The sequence below is a fragment of the Andrena cerasifolii genome, chromosome 5 (assembly GCF_050908995.1).
Source record: "Andrena cerasifolii isolate SP2316 chromosome 5, iyAndCera1_principal, whole genome shotgun sequence".
NCBI classification, from domain to species: domain Eukaryota; kingdom Metazoa; phylum Arthropoda; class Insecta; order Hymenoptera; family Andrenidae; genus Andrena; species Andrena cerasifolii.
In genome coordinates, this window is record NC_135122.1 from 6,396,101 (window position 1) to 6,413,617 (window position 17,517).

The 17,517-nt window shown below is 47.8% G+C and overlaps 1 protein-coding gene across 3 annotated transcripts; it reads right to left on the reverse strand.

Moving 5' to 3' along the window:
• Nucleotides 1–691: 691 nt before the first annotated feature.
• On the reverse strand, nt 692–14,475 carry Hiscl1 (Histamine-gated chloride channel subunit 1). 3 transcript variants are annotated; one of them, XM_076813214.1, is made up of 9 exons: nt 13,863–14,475; nt 13,166–13,241; nt 12,597–12,728; nt 9,878–10,055; nt 8,664–8,890; nt 8,466–8,548; nt 6,887–7,198; nt 5,865–6,070; nt 692–1,840 (listed from the first exon to the last, which is right to left on the reverse strand). In XM_076813214.1, exons 2-9 carry the CDS (start codon nt 13,237–13,239, stop codon nt 1,664–1,666), a joined length of 1,389 nt encoding a protein of 462 aa, XP_076669329.1. In that variant the 5' UTR covers nt 13,240–13,241; nt 13,863–14,475; the 3' UTR covers nt 692–1,663. The 3 variants fall into 3 exon arrangements, with proteins under 3 accessions (XP_076669329.1, XP_076669330.1, XP_076669328.1); XM_076813215.1 differs by lacking the exon at nt 12,597–12,728; XM_076813213.1 differs by lacking the exons at nt 13,166–13,241; nt 13,863–14,475 and having other exon boundaries at nt 12,597–13,149.
• Nucleotides 14,476–17,517: the final 3,042 nt, after the last annotated feature.

The following is a 17,517-nucleotide window of genomic DNA, read 5'->3' on the forward strand; positions in this document are numbered from 1 at the left end:
TCCCCCCCGTGCGGCTGCAGTAGTTCCTTCCAATTAATTACTGCCGGCCGCCGTTTACCAGAGAGTTCCCCGGCTAAAAGTGCAGCGATTTAAAGGGGACAGGGAAACTGCACCCTTAGTCTCTTCCTCGCGAAACCCCCGCTATCAGGATCCTTCCTCTCCTTTCCTAGGATTCGTGCAAGGATGACGTAACGATCGCTTGCTAGTTCGCAGGGCAAATACTTTCTCGATTTCGAGCACGAGTTGCACCACGATTAACAGTTCTTACTTACCACTGTTCTTTAATTTAATGTCGCCCCGTTTCGAAGTGAATCATTTCCGGCGATGGTAAGTGAAACTTTGTCCAGGAGTTTGGAGACCAGCGCTAGTGAATTGGTCTAAAGGTATTCAGACCTTCGAGGTACGAGGTATCACTGGAGAGTCTGAGAGACACTTTCAGTCCCTGGATCAAACAGGTGCCACCTATCAACGACATGAAGGAGGATTCAGGTGAATCCAGGAAGGACTGCAGCAAATTTACTCTGAGGATTTCTTCAGGCACACGAGCAACGACGCTGCGACGAATAAACATGAGTAGTTTCGCAGAGCTTAACGTTTCGTTCTTTGCCCTCTCTCTAATCACACTTCCCACCTGAATACAGTTTATTCCCAATATATATATATATACACATAAGAGCAAGTAGTGTTTCCGTTTAGTATTAATACTCATTTTATTTGTCCTAAACTCAGCGATATCTCACATAACGAATAACTGTGACGCAAGCGTGTAGATGTCAACGCGTCCAGCCCACATCATCCCAGCTCGTCACGTTGACGCGTTGCAATTTACCAGCCGGCCGATGTTCAAGTCTGGCTATCACCGGGGGTGTGCAGAGATCCGCGCGGCGCGGTATCTAGATCGAATATCTCGCGTTTCCATCGGGGCTTGACGCGTGGCGATAAAACGAGGGGCTGGACGAGCGGACGCCTCCTTGAGAACATCATCGAGTGCATCTATCGTAGCAAAACTGTAGGAGATTACGGTAAGTAAGAAGATTACGATCGAAACGTCTAAACCAACGGCCAATCGTGATGAACGGATCTATGGAGATCTCTTTTCCCTGCTCCTTTTTCGTTTTTTAATCAAGGCGAGGACGATGCGATCGGCTTCAAGTAAATCTACGTACGCGATCCGATCGCGGGTGAGTACATTCGTGTCGATGAACGCGACTTAACGGCTAGACTCAGTTTATCGATAATTAAACCGCCCCGACGACGCGTGGTCTTTTTCTATGTGTGTGTGTGTGTGTACATATATAAAAGGCACATGAAAATTCGCTTAGCAGACTTCCTCTCGTAGAAAAATCGCCGGGTCCGTTCGATTCCTTGTTAACCGCCCGACCCGTCGCGCGGAAGCGTCTCGAGGATCGTCTCTCCCCCTCGCGACGATCGCGCGACGAAGAATTCCTCGCTTCTTGGTGAGAGGGAGCTCGGAATTCTCCAGCTGGTCGGACGAGTGCGTCTGGTTGGTGTTAGCGATCGTACCAGAGGGTTCTGTTTCGAGTGAAGCGATCCCAAGGTGGATCGACGAGGGTGGATCTCTGCGGCGGTTAACAAGGAGGAAGCCTTGGGCGATTTCGATCATTGTTCTCGTCGATCTTCTTCTCCGTCAGGGAAGAGCCTCTTACAGGAAGGTGCTCCAGTAGACGACGTTCAGGATGAGGAAAGAGAACGGGAAGAAGAATCTGGAGAACTTGTCGATGTAGATCGCTGTCGCCCGCCCCTGGCAGCAGGTGTCGTATTGCACGGTCAGAGGCCTGACGGGACTCCTGCTCCTCTCGGACTCGTTCCTCATCGGCGTCTGTCGAAGAAATTGCGATTCAGTTCACCAGGTATATGAGCGTCGGCGAGGATGCGAGTACGCGGGCAATACGGGGCGTTTAAATTGCCCTGGAAATTAGTTGTAATTAGAGGAGCGTTGGACAGCTGCGATAGACGAGGATAAATTAATTAATTGTCCGCGAATGAAAATAATAAAGAAGGTTAATGTTTAGAGTTTAATGGATGATCCAATTATTTTGCAACCATATGTATTCCATGTCTTCCTCCTTTCCCATATAATTTCGCTACGGTATTAGACAGTGGTGGTGGTAATTTATTGTTTTTTTGAATGATGTATGTAATTTAGCGACGGGGAAAGATAACGTCGTGCACGGGAGATAGGTTGACGTAAAGTGCCCCTATGGTCATGCAACCCAGACGTGTCTCGTACATGCTAGTATTCCTAGTTGCATAAGTTCAGGGGCAGCATAGCTTTTCAGACAGCTCGCATATCCAACATTCCCTGAGCATATTCCCTACATTGCATTCCCTCATATTTTCCACATTATTCACATTCTTCGCATTACAATCAGTGCTCCCATATTCCAAGCATTCGTCAGATTTTCCACGTACCTCGCGCAGTTTTCACATCCCCCGCATTCGTTACACTTCTCAACCTAATCTGGCAACACCTCTGCGCATTTCCAGAGTGTTCCAACACTGCTAGCGTGCACCATTGCCATACTACTTTCACACAAGTACTATCTGGCTCATTTCCATATTATTTCTATAGTATCCTCGTGTCTTTCCCACGCCACAAGCTACTCTCACATCACTGCTACACAACTTCCAGATTATTTCCATACATACTCACGCAACACCTACAACTCGCCTGGCACGCCATATCTAAACAATAATAGAAGTAACTCCCACTCAATTTCGACACGATTCACACACCACACCTAATACTTCCACTTCATACTTCCACTTCGCACTGCCACTTCACACTTCACAGTTCACGTAACTCAACTCGACTGATCTCAACACAGGAACTGGTCGCCTTGGGATGGTACACAATATGGTAAGTAGTTATTTCGTTTCTCGCGAAAACGCAACAGAATTGCGAACGTCAAATTTTTCAGCACCGTTGCAAATAAAATTTCGATGTTCGCTAAACAAAATCCCTGTTTGCAAGGGAAGCAGATTCTTCGGTTTGCAATTTTATCGAGGCTTGTGGGAAAGCAACAATGTTGCTAGCGGGGTTTTTTGTTCGCGAACGACCTAAACAATATTTCAGCGAACACCTTGTTGTAGAAAAATAGCGGCACCAGTTTCAGTGTGAAAAATAATAGAGAACATAATGCGACAGAGTAGCGTCGTCGATTAATGTAATATTTAGTTTGAAAGTAGCAAACGCCATCGTATCAACAGAGGGTGTTTACTCTCCCTTTTAAAAGTGAATTGAACCAAGAAGGTAGAAACTTCTCCATCGAAGAAATAAATCACCTTTCACACCCCACGAATCTCGACTAGAAGCTAAAGTAGAATAACACTGTAGCTTTCACGCGGTTGATTCGGTTGCAAATGCGATAAATTACTAACTGTCTGCCCTGAATTCCACCCGAAATGTCCAACGTCAAGGGTCGAATTAAACTTATATTAATCTCAGGTTTTATTCAAGGCACGCGAGGCAATCTTTCCCTTGGCACTCGTGCACGCAGCCTGGTAGAATGCATACTTACCCTCGCCTTGTAGCGGTTCAACCTTCTACCACTTCTGCTCCCCAGGAACGTACAGGGGAAACAAAAACTTTCTACGCTTTGTACATTAGATACCTTTAATATGAAATAAAGCTACCAGGTCTCATAAATTTCACGAGTCGAATATTTTAACCCCCTCCTTTCCCCGACCCTCGTCAACCGCTCGAGCTTCTCAGCCAGAACCCCGGCTCCCTTCACCCTCGACGTGTAATTATTCACGTTTAATTTCATGGGGTTCAAACGAAATTAGCGGTCGGGGCGCCTCGTGAAATATTGAACGAATCGCTGAGGACCAATTACGAGCCCCGTGTACGTTCCCCATTCTTCCAGCGTTTTCCCCGCGAAATCGGGGAAGTCGGGTGGCGCGATGTCACCGGAACGTTCAAAGCGAATTTATCAGCGGTCTGTTTACACGCGCTGCCAAACAGTCTCGCTTTTCCAGCGTGGTAAACACGCACGGGCACATGTAAAATTTAAAGGCTAGCGCTATCGCGCGCTGAATCTGTTAATTAGGCACCGACGTGTTTCTATTCCTCCCCGAATGCGCGATAAACAATCGTATTTAGAATCGGAACTCCGAGTCGACGAAGCATTTGCTTCGGTGCTAAAGACTGGGGTAGAAATGTTCTTAACTATTAAAAATTGATTAAGGGCTGGAATCCAAACTTTCATATCTTCAATCTCAGGACTTTAATGAACTTTAATGAATTTCCCACCCTGGAGTATTTTAAAGAAGTTTAATTGCCGTTGTTCTTAAATTTAACGAGCCTCGGATTAAAGTTGTTACGTTTAAATGAACGAAATCAAGCTGTACCCTGCAAGTGGCAGTTATTTGCAAATTTGGTAAATATAAGAAGAAAAATAAAGTGGATCTATTCCTTATTTCGCCGTTTTGGATTTCCCAGCCTCATCCCTATTCCGTTGCACGAACGTTTGTGGTTAGGCCACGGAATTGGCGCGAGCGGAAACCGAGGGGTTATTTATTATTACTCCCGCCTGCTTGCACGACATTTAGGAATACTTAGCCCCGCTAATTGTAACTTCGAGATGTATAATTCCCGGTCTGAATGCGAAACGAGCCCCAGCGAGTGTAACCGCCCCATGAATAATGCTCACTGGCTACGAAAAACAGGCCAACGTTTTTCTCCTCCTTTTCTCAGCATTCCGCCGTTCTCCCCCAGCGAGAGCAGCCGAGACGCGGTGGAAACACGCTCGCGTGCCTCCTAATTTCCTCGCCGGACCATACTCGTCCGCTAATTAACGCGGACAGAGACTTACGCTCCACCCTGGCCGAGGAAACTGCCTATACTTTCGCGCGCGTGTCTGACTTTCAGTAGTTTAACTGCGAATAAGTAGTACGAGTCAACGAGAGGGTCCGACTTAAATGGATCCACGAATAAACGTGGGAGAAGTTGAATGGCTTTGGGGGATGTATAATTCCTCCACCCTTGCTTTACTTTCTCGAGCATCTCGAAGGGACTATGGCGCGATTGGTAAATACAGTATCGGTCAGAAGATAGTTTAAACTGCGAACGATAAATAAAAATAAAGTAGTTCTATTAGGAAGAATTATATCTTAAAATTTGTAATCCATAGATTGGGCGTTGCTGAAATAGTTTAGTAATACCAAGATAATACTTAAAGTCCAGAATTAAGTTAGTTATGCAGATATTAAAAAATATGATTTTTAAACTTTCTTTTAACCGATACTGTAGGTGGCGCCCCGATAATTTGGGTTTATGTAAGGTAAATGGCCCAGTGCTTAAACGAGGCCCAATAATTAAAAATTCAGAAGAAATTTTGTTAATAATAACAGTTTTACTAATTTGCAGCGTTTAAATTGATCGAAGTATAATTGCAAAATGTATTAGCATTATATAGATACAGTACGCTATGAATTTCATTTAATTACTGGGCCATATGAACAGTTTCATGTTTTAATTAATCTAACACTTTTCCTTTAACAAGTGTACATTCTTGTTACTCTATCAGAAAGTAGATATTTTACGCTTTCGAATAATCATATTTGGTTATAATTTTATACTGTTTAAATATAAAAGAAATTGCAATTATCTCAACTGCTTCCTTAACTGTTCCACCACTGGGCCATTCACCTAATAGTTCGGAAAACAGTAACCTCGGGGAGTCGGCTTTGGCGGAGTTGGTTAGGCGGCTGGCCAGTACGCAGAGGACTCGACGATCTTGGGTTCGAATCCCATCGCCCGAGGTTCTCTTTTTCGTCTACATATTCTACTCTCTCTGGCGTGCAGGAGAGAACTGAGAAAGAGTTAAAAATGTGTCTACCTTGAACTCGTCGATGGCCTCCCTGAGATCCTCGTCCGAGTAGCCCTTCATCGCCTTGGTGGCCACGGGCCCCATGTAGTTGTTCACCACGGCGAACTCCATCAGCGAGAGGAAGACGAACACGCTGCACGAGGACATCCAGACGTCGATGGCCTTCACGTAGGAGACTGGTGGCAGTGATTGCTGGGACTGCGTGTTCTGCGTCGCTGCGGGCAAAACGGGCAATGACTGTCCGACGGATTTCCCGATCGTTCGCGAATCCTGATTCATTTGCCGGTGAAATATCGAATGTCTGGTAGCACGGGCTCGCAGGGCAGCCTGTGTGCTGTGCACCTTGCTCCACCTGCTCGACGCTCGCCCCGCGTCACAGCCGCAATGCTGTTTCGCGCGTCGTCTGGCGATTACGTTACTGGCTCCAGCCGACTGAATTACGGCGCCCTGCATTATAATTCCGTAGCCACTGTACCCCGAGACCTGGAGCAATTCCATTACGCCCTGGCATAATCTCGCGTCTATCGAACGCTCCGCGAAATTCTCCTCATTACCATCTCTCCCAGGCTTCCCCCTCGAGCCGAAAATAGACAAAACCTTCGACGAAGCGTTCGAACGCCGAGCTTTCCAGTCACGATTCAAGTTCCAAACACGCCTCGCTACTCCACCGTCGTCTTCCCTCCACTCCACTAATCCCTGCCACCCCCCAAAGCGCTGCATCTCCCCATTCAAGGATTTCAAACTTTAAAAAATTCTTGTAGATGCTAGAACCTTCCTTACCCTTCCAGTTCCTTTCAATTCCAAAGCAACTAGGGACCCATTGAAATGCTAAGGCTCGAAACCTCGGTCTAACCACCTCTCGTTAACTCTGCATCGTGAGAAACGGCCCAACCACCCCCCTCTCGCCTTCCCGCTGTCTCAGCCGGCGTACTTTCGCGAGGAGCAGGGCGGAGGTGGCGGTGGACGGGTGGACGGTGGGCTTTGAAAGGGTGAGCTCGTGGAGGATGCAGTCGCAGGCGCGACGACCTTACCAAGGGTCAGCAGTGACGTCACGCCGAGGGTGACCCGCGCGGGGATTGCCTCGGGTTTGATCCAGAACGCGATCCAGGACATGACCACGATCAGGGCGGACGGTATGTAGGTGTGGAACAGGTGATAGCCCAGGCGGCGGCGGAGATTGAAGACGATCTGTATGCAGGTGAAGTTCCCCGTGGAGTACTCGATCGTGCAGTCGGTCGTGTAATTGTTCGAGATGTCCAGCTGCGGCAGCTCGATCTCCGGGTTCACCACCAGCGGGTCCGTCATGTTCCAGATGAACACCAGGTCCTGGGTGGTGTGCGACACTGCAAGCCGAGCAATTTCACGCGTCACCGACCGGCCAGTCCCAGCGCAACGTTAATCCCTTGACGAGTGCTTCCTTACTTTCTCTGCGTTTCTCCGCGTGGGCGGGATTTCGCGACGATTACGGGTCTGGAAGGGGCAGTCGACTTTCTGCAGTAGTTTTTGGGGGAAAGTTCTGGCGGAGTTGAGAAATAGGGTCGTCGACGGTTGATACTCCTGCAGAGATGTCTTTTCACCGAGTGACGTCAAGAGATTAAGGGGGATTCACGTGTAACAGCCCCAAAAGTAGCTGACATTTGGGAATTTTTTTTTTAAAACAAATTGTTGATATTGGATTAAACTCATTTGGGATATAAGGCGGCATCTTTAAACTCGCTGAAACTTTTTTTTATGGTGATTCGTTTTACGAGGAATCTCGTTGAAAAATTTCTTTTAGTTAGATAGTTTACGCTGGGACCGAACCTAAAATTTTAATTTTAGTTTTTACAATAATATAATTTATCTAAGGAAATAAAAATTCCTTTTTCTTTCAAAGGTTATAAATTTTTCCCTTTTTCGTTTTTTTTTCTTTAAATTAGGGCCAATCCTAGCGTAAACTATCTAACTTTAAGGAACTTTTCTGTTCTTGCTACACGTCGCGCCAGCATAAGTTACATCGTCGACGTTAAATCGTTAACAAGATTTCATAATAATTAATAAATAATAAGAAGAACAGATATAAAAAAATAATTTCTTCAAGTTTAAAGATGCTTCCTTATATCCCAAGAAAGTTCAACCCAATATTAAACCATAGTTTTTCCAAAAAAAAGTTTAAAAACATCGTATAATCCTCCTTAACCGTGAAAGAGTTTTAGGGCACGGCGTTGAATTTGTAGCTGAATTTCAATGTAGATAACTTAGGACGAGGATTCTCATGGATCTACGCTGGTTACAAATGGATAAAAGTGCCAGTCGGACGCCCGAGCCTCGATGAAACCTGACTTCAATTAATCTGCGTGGGTTGGATTCTGGGGAGGAATTTATGGGGGCGGTGTAGTTGGCGTAGTTTGAAGGGTAGAAATCCGACGGGGAATTTTATATCGTAGGTGTTTAGTTGGGAAACGATGATATCGTGCAGGTTTAGGCAGATAGGTGGCGCTCCTTTAGTTGTGTTTAGAATATCTTCGCTTGGAGAGGAAAAGTCGTCGCGGGCTCTGGGTAGCATAGTGGTTAAAGCAATCGCGCTTTTTCTCCTACAGTTTCCCCTTGAGTAACACGAGTAATACGTACAGCTTTCGATCATCATTGAGCATATTTGCGTGTCGTGGGGGTAGGACTCGAACTTCATCGCGCAGGAGAGAACGAGGGTCAACCTGTAAAGACAGAGAATCCCATCTTTATTCCCCTCTTACGAGTGGCTTGCAAGCTGTCCCTTGGAGAGTACCATTAATGTCTCCGAGATTTAATAGCGCGCGTTAATTTCCTTACTTTGACATGTAAAGCAGGGTCTTGTCGTGGTAGAGCCAGAGGTAATGGTTCGGTATCGACATCTCGTGGAAGGTGACCTTCTTCGCGTTCTTGAAGAAGCAGTCAGGCCTCCAGATATTGTGCAGCCAGTCCACGTCCAATATTCTGTACTCTTCGGACATGTTCTCCGGGAGCCGGAGCCTAGAGTCCCGCCAGCTTTGCGCCAGAAATATGTCCGCGACGTACGTCTGTCCAACAAAACCCCGAGGAACGACCATCAGCCTTGCGATAGAGAACTCCGATGTTCCTTCGAGCCTCGCCGTCATCCGATTTTAATTACCGCTAACAAGGGAAGATTCCGAACCCGAAAATTCAAAAAATTATGTAACTTTGTGGATATGTAGAGAATTTTCTCCTGATTACAACGCAATTTTTTTTTTGCTGCCGAAAATCACACTAAGGGGGTGAAATTAACCCCTGAAGATTCGGCTATTTTCGATTTTAATTTTTAACTCGCAATCTGTGAGAGATAGAAAAGAAATTTCAAGACAAAGGTTACTTCTTTTAATTAGATCTATTAAATGGTAAAAGTTTTATCAATTGTTTATACAATTAGAAAAAAAGTTATAAACAAAAATATTAATAATGTTTTCTAAAATTCGTTGTTTCGTTTGTTTACCATTTAATAGATCTAATTAAAAGAAGTAACCTTTGTCTTGAAATTTCTTTTCTATCTCTCACAGATTGCGAGTTAAAAAATAAAATCGAAAATAGCCGAATCTTCAGGGGTTAATTTCACCCCCTTAGTGTGATTTTGGGCAGCAAAAAAATAATGCGTTGTAATCAGGAGGAAATTCCCTACATATCCAAAAAAGTTTCAGAATTTTTTCCCTTGTGAGACGAAAAACCATGGCGGCAGAGTGACAACGCTTATCGATTTTAACCACAATTACCCAGACGCCGTCTTAATATTACCCCAGGCATTATTCGCTTTTAATTGCCCTCGGAATAAAAAGCCCCCGAGGCTCTAATGGCGGTTAAAAAGCGCGCTCCCAATTTGCGCTCGCATTAGCGCGATCGCAGGTGGCCGCGAGGTCTCCGAAAAGCTGCTTCCTCGCGCGAAATTGCCAGCTTCGAGTGCCACCTCTTTCCTCGACATTCGAGGGTTCATCGAGCGCATCGATGTCTCGCTCGCGGGTTTTAATCGAGGGTGGGCGTTAATGGGGGCGAATTACCATGGACTCCTCGTTTATTGAGTCGAGGCTCAGCACCGTCACGTGGAAGTAGACGATGGTAGGCTGCCCCAGGAACTTCGGCGCCCTGTGCTTGTCGTACTGCTTCGGGTTCAGGGGGAGGATGTCCCTGAGGGACAATGAGGCCTCCTTCCTGCCGTACTCCTCGAGGTCCGACTCCCTGAAAGAAAGCAGAAGCGAGGAGAAGCGAGCCTGACACTGGTGCCCCGTGAATTATTGTGCCGTGTCTCCGCGAGCCAATTTCCCTGCCATTAGAATACTGTAATTGAGAAATGCGACGGCCTGGGATGCCGCTGGCGTGTCCCCTTACTGCCGCTCTGTCAGGCTCGTTCGCCACCCTCTCCGACCCTCCGGCGTTTGTTCCTACTTGTAGCGAGCTCGTGTCTGTTATCTCGCGATAAAGTGTCGCGACTCAGAAATGATACCGATACTTCCCCTGCGGCTTTCTTCGTCCTTCCACGAACCGGATTATTCGCGCGGTGCAGATTATTCGTGGCGAATTATTCTTAATAGCAACTTCGTTAAGAGTTTAGCCCACCTTGACCAGGTCAAGAAATACCGCCGTAAATAAATTCCCAATATCTTTGGGAATTTATTTCTAAGTGATAAAAACACTTTTTTCGATCAAAATTTTTCAATAAAGATAGAGACATCTTTGACTAATATGTTAAACTTTTTTTTTCATGTTTTCTCAAAAACAGTTATGGCGGTCGAGAATATACCATTCAGAGTGTACGTTATTTCTGATGCACAGGATTCTGGAAAAAAATTTAACAATAGAATATTAAATGGAGCTAAGTTGTCTGTCGGCCGATGTTAAATTTTTCTTGGCCTGGCCAAAGGTGGTCGCACCCTTTAAGAAGATATTTCCAGTTGAGGGATACAGTGGAGTGCGAGCTCTCGCGGGGCTCGAAGGCGACCTGGTCCCTCATTATCGTCCGCTTTCTCCATATCGCGCCCTTTCCCTTCTTATTACAGCGACAGCGCATATTAGCTACTTGTGTATTTATAGAATATGGTAATTGGGCCACGGCGCCGCGCCCCCGCGAATTATCCCGTCCTACTCGTCGCTGTTTCTTTAAATTCTCACAGCCCCTGTTACTTCACCCTGCTATTGTTTGGGACAGTTCGTTTAGCTACTCCTTTATGTATAGAATATGGTAATCGGGAAGGAAACACAGCGGCGCAGGATGCTCCTCTCGCCTGTCCCGCAGGCTACCTCGTTTCCTCGTCGCTGTTTTATTCAGCCCCATCAACCCTTGCGCCCTGCGCATTCCAAATTCCGATCCTCCCCTATTCTTATTCACCCCCTCTACTCCCTATCGACTTTCCCAAATAAATACCGAGCCGCGACGCGAGTGTTCCAACGAGCGCTGATGGAAAAGCGAACGACACAAGGGAGAGGGAGTTCGCGTTGAAGAATTTCACGCGACGCCCCACTGTGGGACAAACTGCACTTCTTTTGGTAAAAATCGTAGGACTTTTGATAAAAATAAGGTAGAGGGATGAATCTTTCCGGAAGTTAAAGCTAAGATGCTGCAGAATAAGGGAAAGATATTGAAAAAGTCTGACAAACAAGGCTTTGACTTTGAACATCTATGCTATGTCAACGAAATCTGTAGGAAATGAAATAGGGGAAAATTCCCCGAAATTCTGCAGCGACATGAAGTTTACGACGCCCGTCGGATTTAGCGCGGCCGCTCGCACCGGCGGATCGCGAAACCGTGGATATCGAGTGCGGCTCGCTAAGGAAGTCCACGAACGGTGTCGAGCTACTCTAAAATATTGGCGCGATTCCGATGAAACAGCAATATCGCGGAAGCCATAATAGGTCTTCGTGCTTGGCACACCTTTAAGTCCGGCCGAGATACGTGTGTTCCTTACATGCGGACATTTTAATATGCTAACCTACGACCCGCGCCGCCTGTTTCCCCGACAATTCCCACCCTCCTTCCACGCCAGTCTCCCTCCGGCTGTGATTTACCACCGACGCGGTTCCAGCGGCGATGCGAAAATTCAATGGGATCCGAGGCAGTCGAACGGGATTCAATACAGTCGTATCGCTGGACCTCGTTCTCGCGGATTTACGGCTTGGTGGCTGGTAAAATTGATCGACGGGAGTTTGGAAAACATCGGGCAGCGGATTATGACTGAAATCGGGGTTTGCGGGCGAGATTCCGGTGCTCTTATTTTTTTGCTTCGACGTGGATGGGGTTGCGTCGGGACGATCGGCTCTGATGGAGGATAATTTCCAAATATCAACGCCTGTTTGTCCGAGACTGAAGTGGACTGGTGTCGAGCGCGTGGCGCCTTTCAGCGCCGCGAAACCTGCCAAGCCGATAATCCATAACAAGACATTTCAGAAATTTCTTCCCATTCTCCTTCGACTTTGATCGCTCGATCGAGATACTTGCTTTGGCTTCGTGGACCCGTCGATGTTCGCGAAAATCAGAGCGGCACTCGGGGTGGAAGTATTACGGTACAAAGCTCGAAAGACTTTGGATAAAAGCTGCGTCAAGATGCTCGCGAAAATCTCCGAGTATCGCACGTGGAATTGATGAAAGTTCCTCAACGCTCGAGCGTTCCGAAGCTCGTGGCTCGCGCGTTACGTAACGATTAATGAGAGTTAACTGGGCGAGGGGTTGACTGGTCGGATGGCGGGGTGAACTGTCTGAAAGCTGTGATCATTTTGATGCGTTACCTTTCGATCTTCGGAAAAAACCGGTACCCGCGCTTTCTCGCCGAAAGTCGAAACGTACTGGACGATAGGCTATCGACCTTAATGTGCCAGCCTTCGACCTCCGTGGAAAGTACCGGTTCGCATATTTCCTCGCTGAAACTCGACACAGTCGCGGGTGATGCTGGGGCAGCTCCTACCGTGGCCATTTTCCAACAAGAACGAACGGCACCGCGGCCCCGTTCTCCTTTCAAGTCGACCCTGGGCATCCTCAGCGATTCTACTAGTTTATCGTCAGCTAATTTCGAGCCACCGCCATCGAAAGGGTCTCGAAGTAAGAGGAGAACCGTGAATGAAACTGTTCGAAACGAACCGACGGTGCGTTCGTTCTTCCTGCAGAACGGCCACGATGTTCGCAGCAGCGCGTTGTCGAGGGATGGAGAAAAGGGTGAGCAAGGGGCAGAGGGGGATAATATAAATCGGCGGATAAGCAGAGGGAAGCTCCCCGTCTTCGATCAAGGCTAGTCTCGGGTGGTTGGTCGGTCTGCGCCGATCGCGGGCTGCTTAGTTTCCAAACATGTTCGCCTACTCACGGAAAGTGTAGGGCCGCCATGTCAAAGAGCGTGTACAGGTAGCAGCATAGGATCACCAGAGAGTGCCTCGTCATTCCTGAAACAAACGTAGCGCCGGTGCTGCGTGAGTGAGGCTGAGGAGGATGATCGAAGCGATGGCCCTAGCTAAGCCAGCTCGAAGCCACTGGCGCGCCGGCAAATCAGCCCGAGTGGCAGGAGCGAGTAAGTAAAAACGATACGGAGGTTGGTTAAACGAGGCGAGACCGAGTCACGCGGCTCGTCGGGCAACTTATATGCACGGGATTCCAGCGGCCATACCCGGAATTCAGGTCGACGAGCGTTCCGCGCCGTTCTCTCGACAGTCCTCTCCGCTTCTCGCGTCCATTGGCTTGCTCTACCAAGATCCGAGGGCTCCGCGCTGATGCTCGATCCGTGCACTAGCGAACCACCTCTCATCGAACCCTGAGTTACGGGGATCTTTATTCCGCGCGAGCGGATTGACATCGCGAAGCCCAAGATCAACTTTGGATCGATCGATCGGGGAACGTTGACTGGCAAAGAAGTTTCGTTCCACTTGCATTCCTAGCTAAACCGTAACGCGATACGCTCTGTACTAGAAAGCTAGCGTTCGCGACGAAAAGAGCGACGCGACGGATTCGCGAAATAAACGGAGCGCGTAGCCCCGAAATGGGATAGAAGGCTGGGTCTCTCGACTCACCGATCAGCTGCACATTCTACCGTGCCGAATCCTCTTTGTCCAAGCCAGCGGCCTGGCGCACTCTGACCCCCCTGTGTCCGACCAGCGCCGCCGAGTCCCTTATCCCGATAGCACAGCCCTGCTTATCAGCCCACGAGCCACGTCCGCCGTAAGGTCCCTCGAATATCCATCAAACTGTCTGGATCGTTCGACTCGCGTCGATCGTCGTGCGCCTCGATCCTCCAACGATCATCGGTGCCTCGGGCGAGGGATCCCCCGGACGCCACCTATCCAGGCCGCCGCCCGACGTATCCGTGCAGTCGGCGAGCGCGTGACGCGGGACGATCCTTGTGATAGATCACTTCAGGTGCGTGCACTGGCGTTTTCGGTGGCGAGGTGGTACGTGAGGGGGCGACGATTCGACGGAGGAAACCCCTGGAAGGATCGGGGACGCGACGCGAGCTCTTATCGGCGAACGGTTGATTCGCCACTCGGCCACTGGCCACTGGCGGGGCTTGCTGGTTCTGTAAACCACCCTGTCGGCCGCTGCCTCTAAGCCAATTTGCCTATCGACTAACTGATTAAGCCCTACTCTCTTTCATCGTGGTGGACGTGGACGCTCCGCTCCTCCTACCCCCGCGATCCACGCACGTACCTCTCCGGCGAGCGTTCGTCTGTGCACGGCCACGTGTGCCACGCGCACACCTACGGGCTGCGAACGTCACCCTTCTGTTTCCAGGGTAAGGTCCGGGGACGTGCTCCGCCACGAGATACGATTATAGCCTCCCTACGGCGCGGCTCATCCAACCGCCTGTCTCCCTATCGCTTTTTCGGGCGCCCCTGTTTTTCGGCCTGGAAACGGGCTGCTTTCCCGAGGGGTGGCTCGCTTGCTCGGGGTAGCGCGACGTTACGTAACGCGCCCCGCGCTCTGGGGTGCGGGCGATTTGTAATTGAAGTAACGGGGACAGGGTTGTTCTTCTCGTTTAAAACGAGGGAGGTTAGGGGTAGGTTGTGGAAGGCTAGCGCAGCGGTTGATGTTGTTTGGAACTGTTGTTTGGGGGTGTGGGGCTTGAAACTGTAGGGGAAGGTGTAAAGGTGCGTACTCACGAACAGTTTCTGGCTGTTACAGTGCCAATTTGTAATATTTATTTCATTACGATAAATTCAATTACCGTACTTCAAATTAAAATTGTGTATTAAACACACTGCCTTCTTAATTAATCTTCCTTGTCAATTATTATTTTATAAGAAGAGTAACGCTTCTTAACTACCTATAGTTTAGGGGAGAATCTCTAGGAAACTCTAGTAATTAGAAGTTACAAATTCACGAACACTGTTCGCAAATAATCCTCGCAAGTAGTTCGTAAACTTTTTATAACCACTACTCGATCTTTTCGCGAACATTGCTCGCGTAGCAAATTCACGAGCAGTTCCCGAACAGTTACAAATATTCTGTTACATCAGATTCTTGAGGAATCAGTTGATTGTTCGGTCTCGTTTTAATCAGAAGAATCTTACCAATCATTGGAATCTCGCTGAATTTGTTAAGTGTGCGCGAAAAGATTCCGGAGTGATAATAAAATGTCTACGAACAGTGTTTATGAAATGTACGCCGGTGAATACGTCCCTTTGAACTTTACCTTACGAACAGTTCAGGAACAGTATGCGAACGCTGGTGGAGACGCACCTTAAGTGGTGTCCTTTGCTCGTGGAAGGGATCCTGAGAAAGGATTCAGCAGCAGGGAACAATAGAAGATCGTATAAGCTTGGAAGTTATTTGACCTCGTGTCCTAGTTACTTTCTTTTGCCTGACACTGCTTTTTAACAAACTCCGATAGTTGAAGGGAAGCTTGGCGCTGTTCTAACAAGGGAACATATCGAACCGGCGCACGTCGATTTTGCTGAGACTCTGCAGATTTGCAGAATGGCGAAAAAAATTTGACACGTATTTTTTCTTATCAGCAATCCTCCATGTTGCAGCGGTGAAAACATCCGCTAAAATCGGGGGTGGAACACGTACTCTCTGGAATATCTCCAGAACTATTAGACGTAGGATAAATTTCTTTTTCGAAGGGCGAGTTTGTTAAAGCCGAATTCAACCCACTGCTCAGTTTTTAGGAAATTTCAGAACACATGTATCGACCCTTCGCTTGCCTCTGCCTCTTTTAAACTTTCGTCCGCAAAGAAAGCGGCGTTCGGTTTGTGGATCAGCCTGTAGAGCGGCAACCTTATTGACAGTTTACAAGTCAATGCTTGCACACGTGAATCTGGGTGCCGTATTCCCGAGCGTTCGCAGTCTTTTCTAACTACGTGCACCTATCTACCACCCGACTGAGCCAGCAAATCGCGTTTGAGAACCTCGAGTCTCTTGACCCGCGCCTCGTCGCGGGAGATAATAAAATCTGCGCTGCCTGCTCGCCTTCGAGGAGCTTCGGATTAATTTTTCCAGGGAAAACACGCGTCTCCTCTTAATTACAAGCTTGCTGCAGACCGGCCAGGCTTTCCGGCACCTTGGTAATAACACGTTCCGGGTTCCGAGCGCGCACACATGGCGCCTCTTTGAATAACATGCACCGGGCAAACATGGCTGTCTAATTTCGCGAAAGGAATTCGTTTCGCCTTCTCTGCACCCCGGGCGCAGCTGCAATTGCCCAGTCATATGGAAGCTGTCTGGCAGCGTCTCGTGCGTGGATACAGCTTCTGAAACTGCTTCGTCGTCCTTTTCAGGGGATATCTTCTACACCGATTGGAACAATTAGAGAAATATCAAATCTTCTGTCTGTTTAGCGTAGTAACTATTTGCTAGCTTTAGTAAATTTTTATTCGAACGATCTCGAGTAAGAATTGCGAATAAATATTTATTCGAGTAAAAAATTATTCGTTATTCTCGAAAAGCTTAATTTCATTCGAAGGTAAACAATTTATTATGTAGAAAAATTTATTAGAATAATGCCCAACTCTGGTACGCAGTTGCAGTTGCTTGAATTATTTCGAGAGCAGTGCGGTTTTTATTAATAAATTCATTGGTGGCATCCAAGGGCCTCATCTTGTCCCCGTCATTAGAAGAACTGGTTCATTTGCCACTGCAGTGCCCACCACTGTGTGTGTAGGTGCACCTTATTGGATATACATGTCAGTACATGCCCGGTTATGGCTTACACGCGACCATGTCGAGCGTACGCGCAAGTATCGATACCCTCCTGGCTCCGGTCTAATGAGATTCGCCGAAGGCGCGAACACAAACGAAGAAGGTTTACGAAGCGGTTCCGACCGATCGATCCTGGGGATCCACGAATCCAAGAACTACCCTCGATCGATCAGGACCATCCACGTTATTGGTTATCAGAGGTACTTCTACGAGGAGGAGCTCTAGACACTAGGATCTCCAAAACGAACGAAGGTGAACACTGACATTCGATCGGCATCTATTCTCGATTTACCATGGTGAGTCAAAGAAGTACCCACGTGTGCTCTTTCAGAATAATTTCATTCCATAAAGTTGCCCGCGTTTTTATAAATTCTCATGGAAGGTTGACGGGAAATCTGAAACACGCGATCGCGTGCGCTCGGACCGCGTGGATTCGTTAATTGGACACCCTGCGATCGTCTCGTTAAGGATATCAATCGTCGGCCTTCGGGGCCACCCTCCGCCCGGCAAGGGAAAAGACTTGAGCCA

Bases quoted from the DNA above. Each gene is read 5' to 3' on its own strand.
- Hiscl1 (XM_076813213.1), bottom strand. From the start codon at position 12,841: ATGCCCAGGGTCGACTTGAAAGGAGAACGGGGCCGCGGTGCCGTTCGT. The intron at 8,549-8,663 runs GTAAGGAAATTA...CTGTCTTTACAG, and splicing joins ACCCTGCTTTACATGTCAAA to GTTGACCCTCGTTCTCTCCT. The intron at 7,199-8,465 runs GTACGTATTACT...CTCGGCTTGCAG, and splicing joins CTCAATGATGATCGAAAGCT to TGTCGCACACCACCCAGGAC.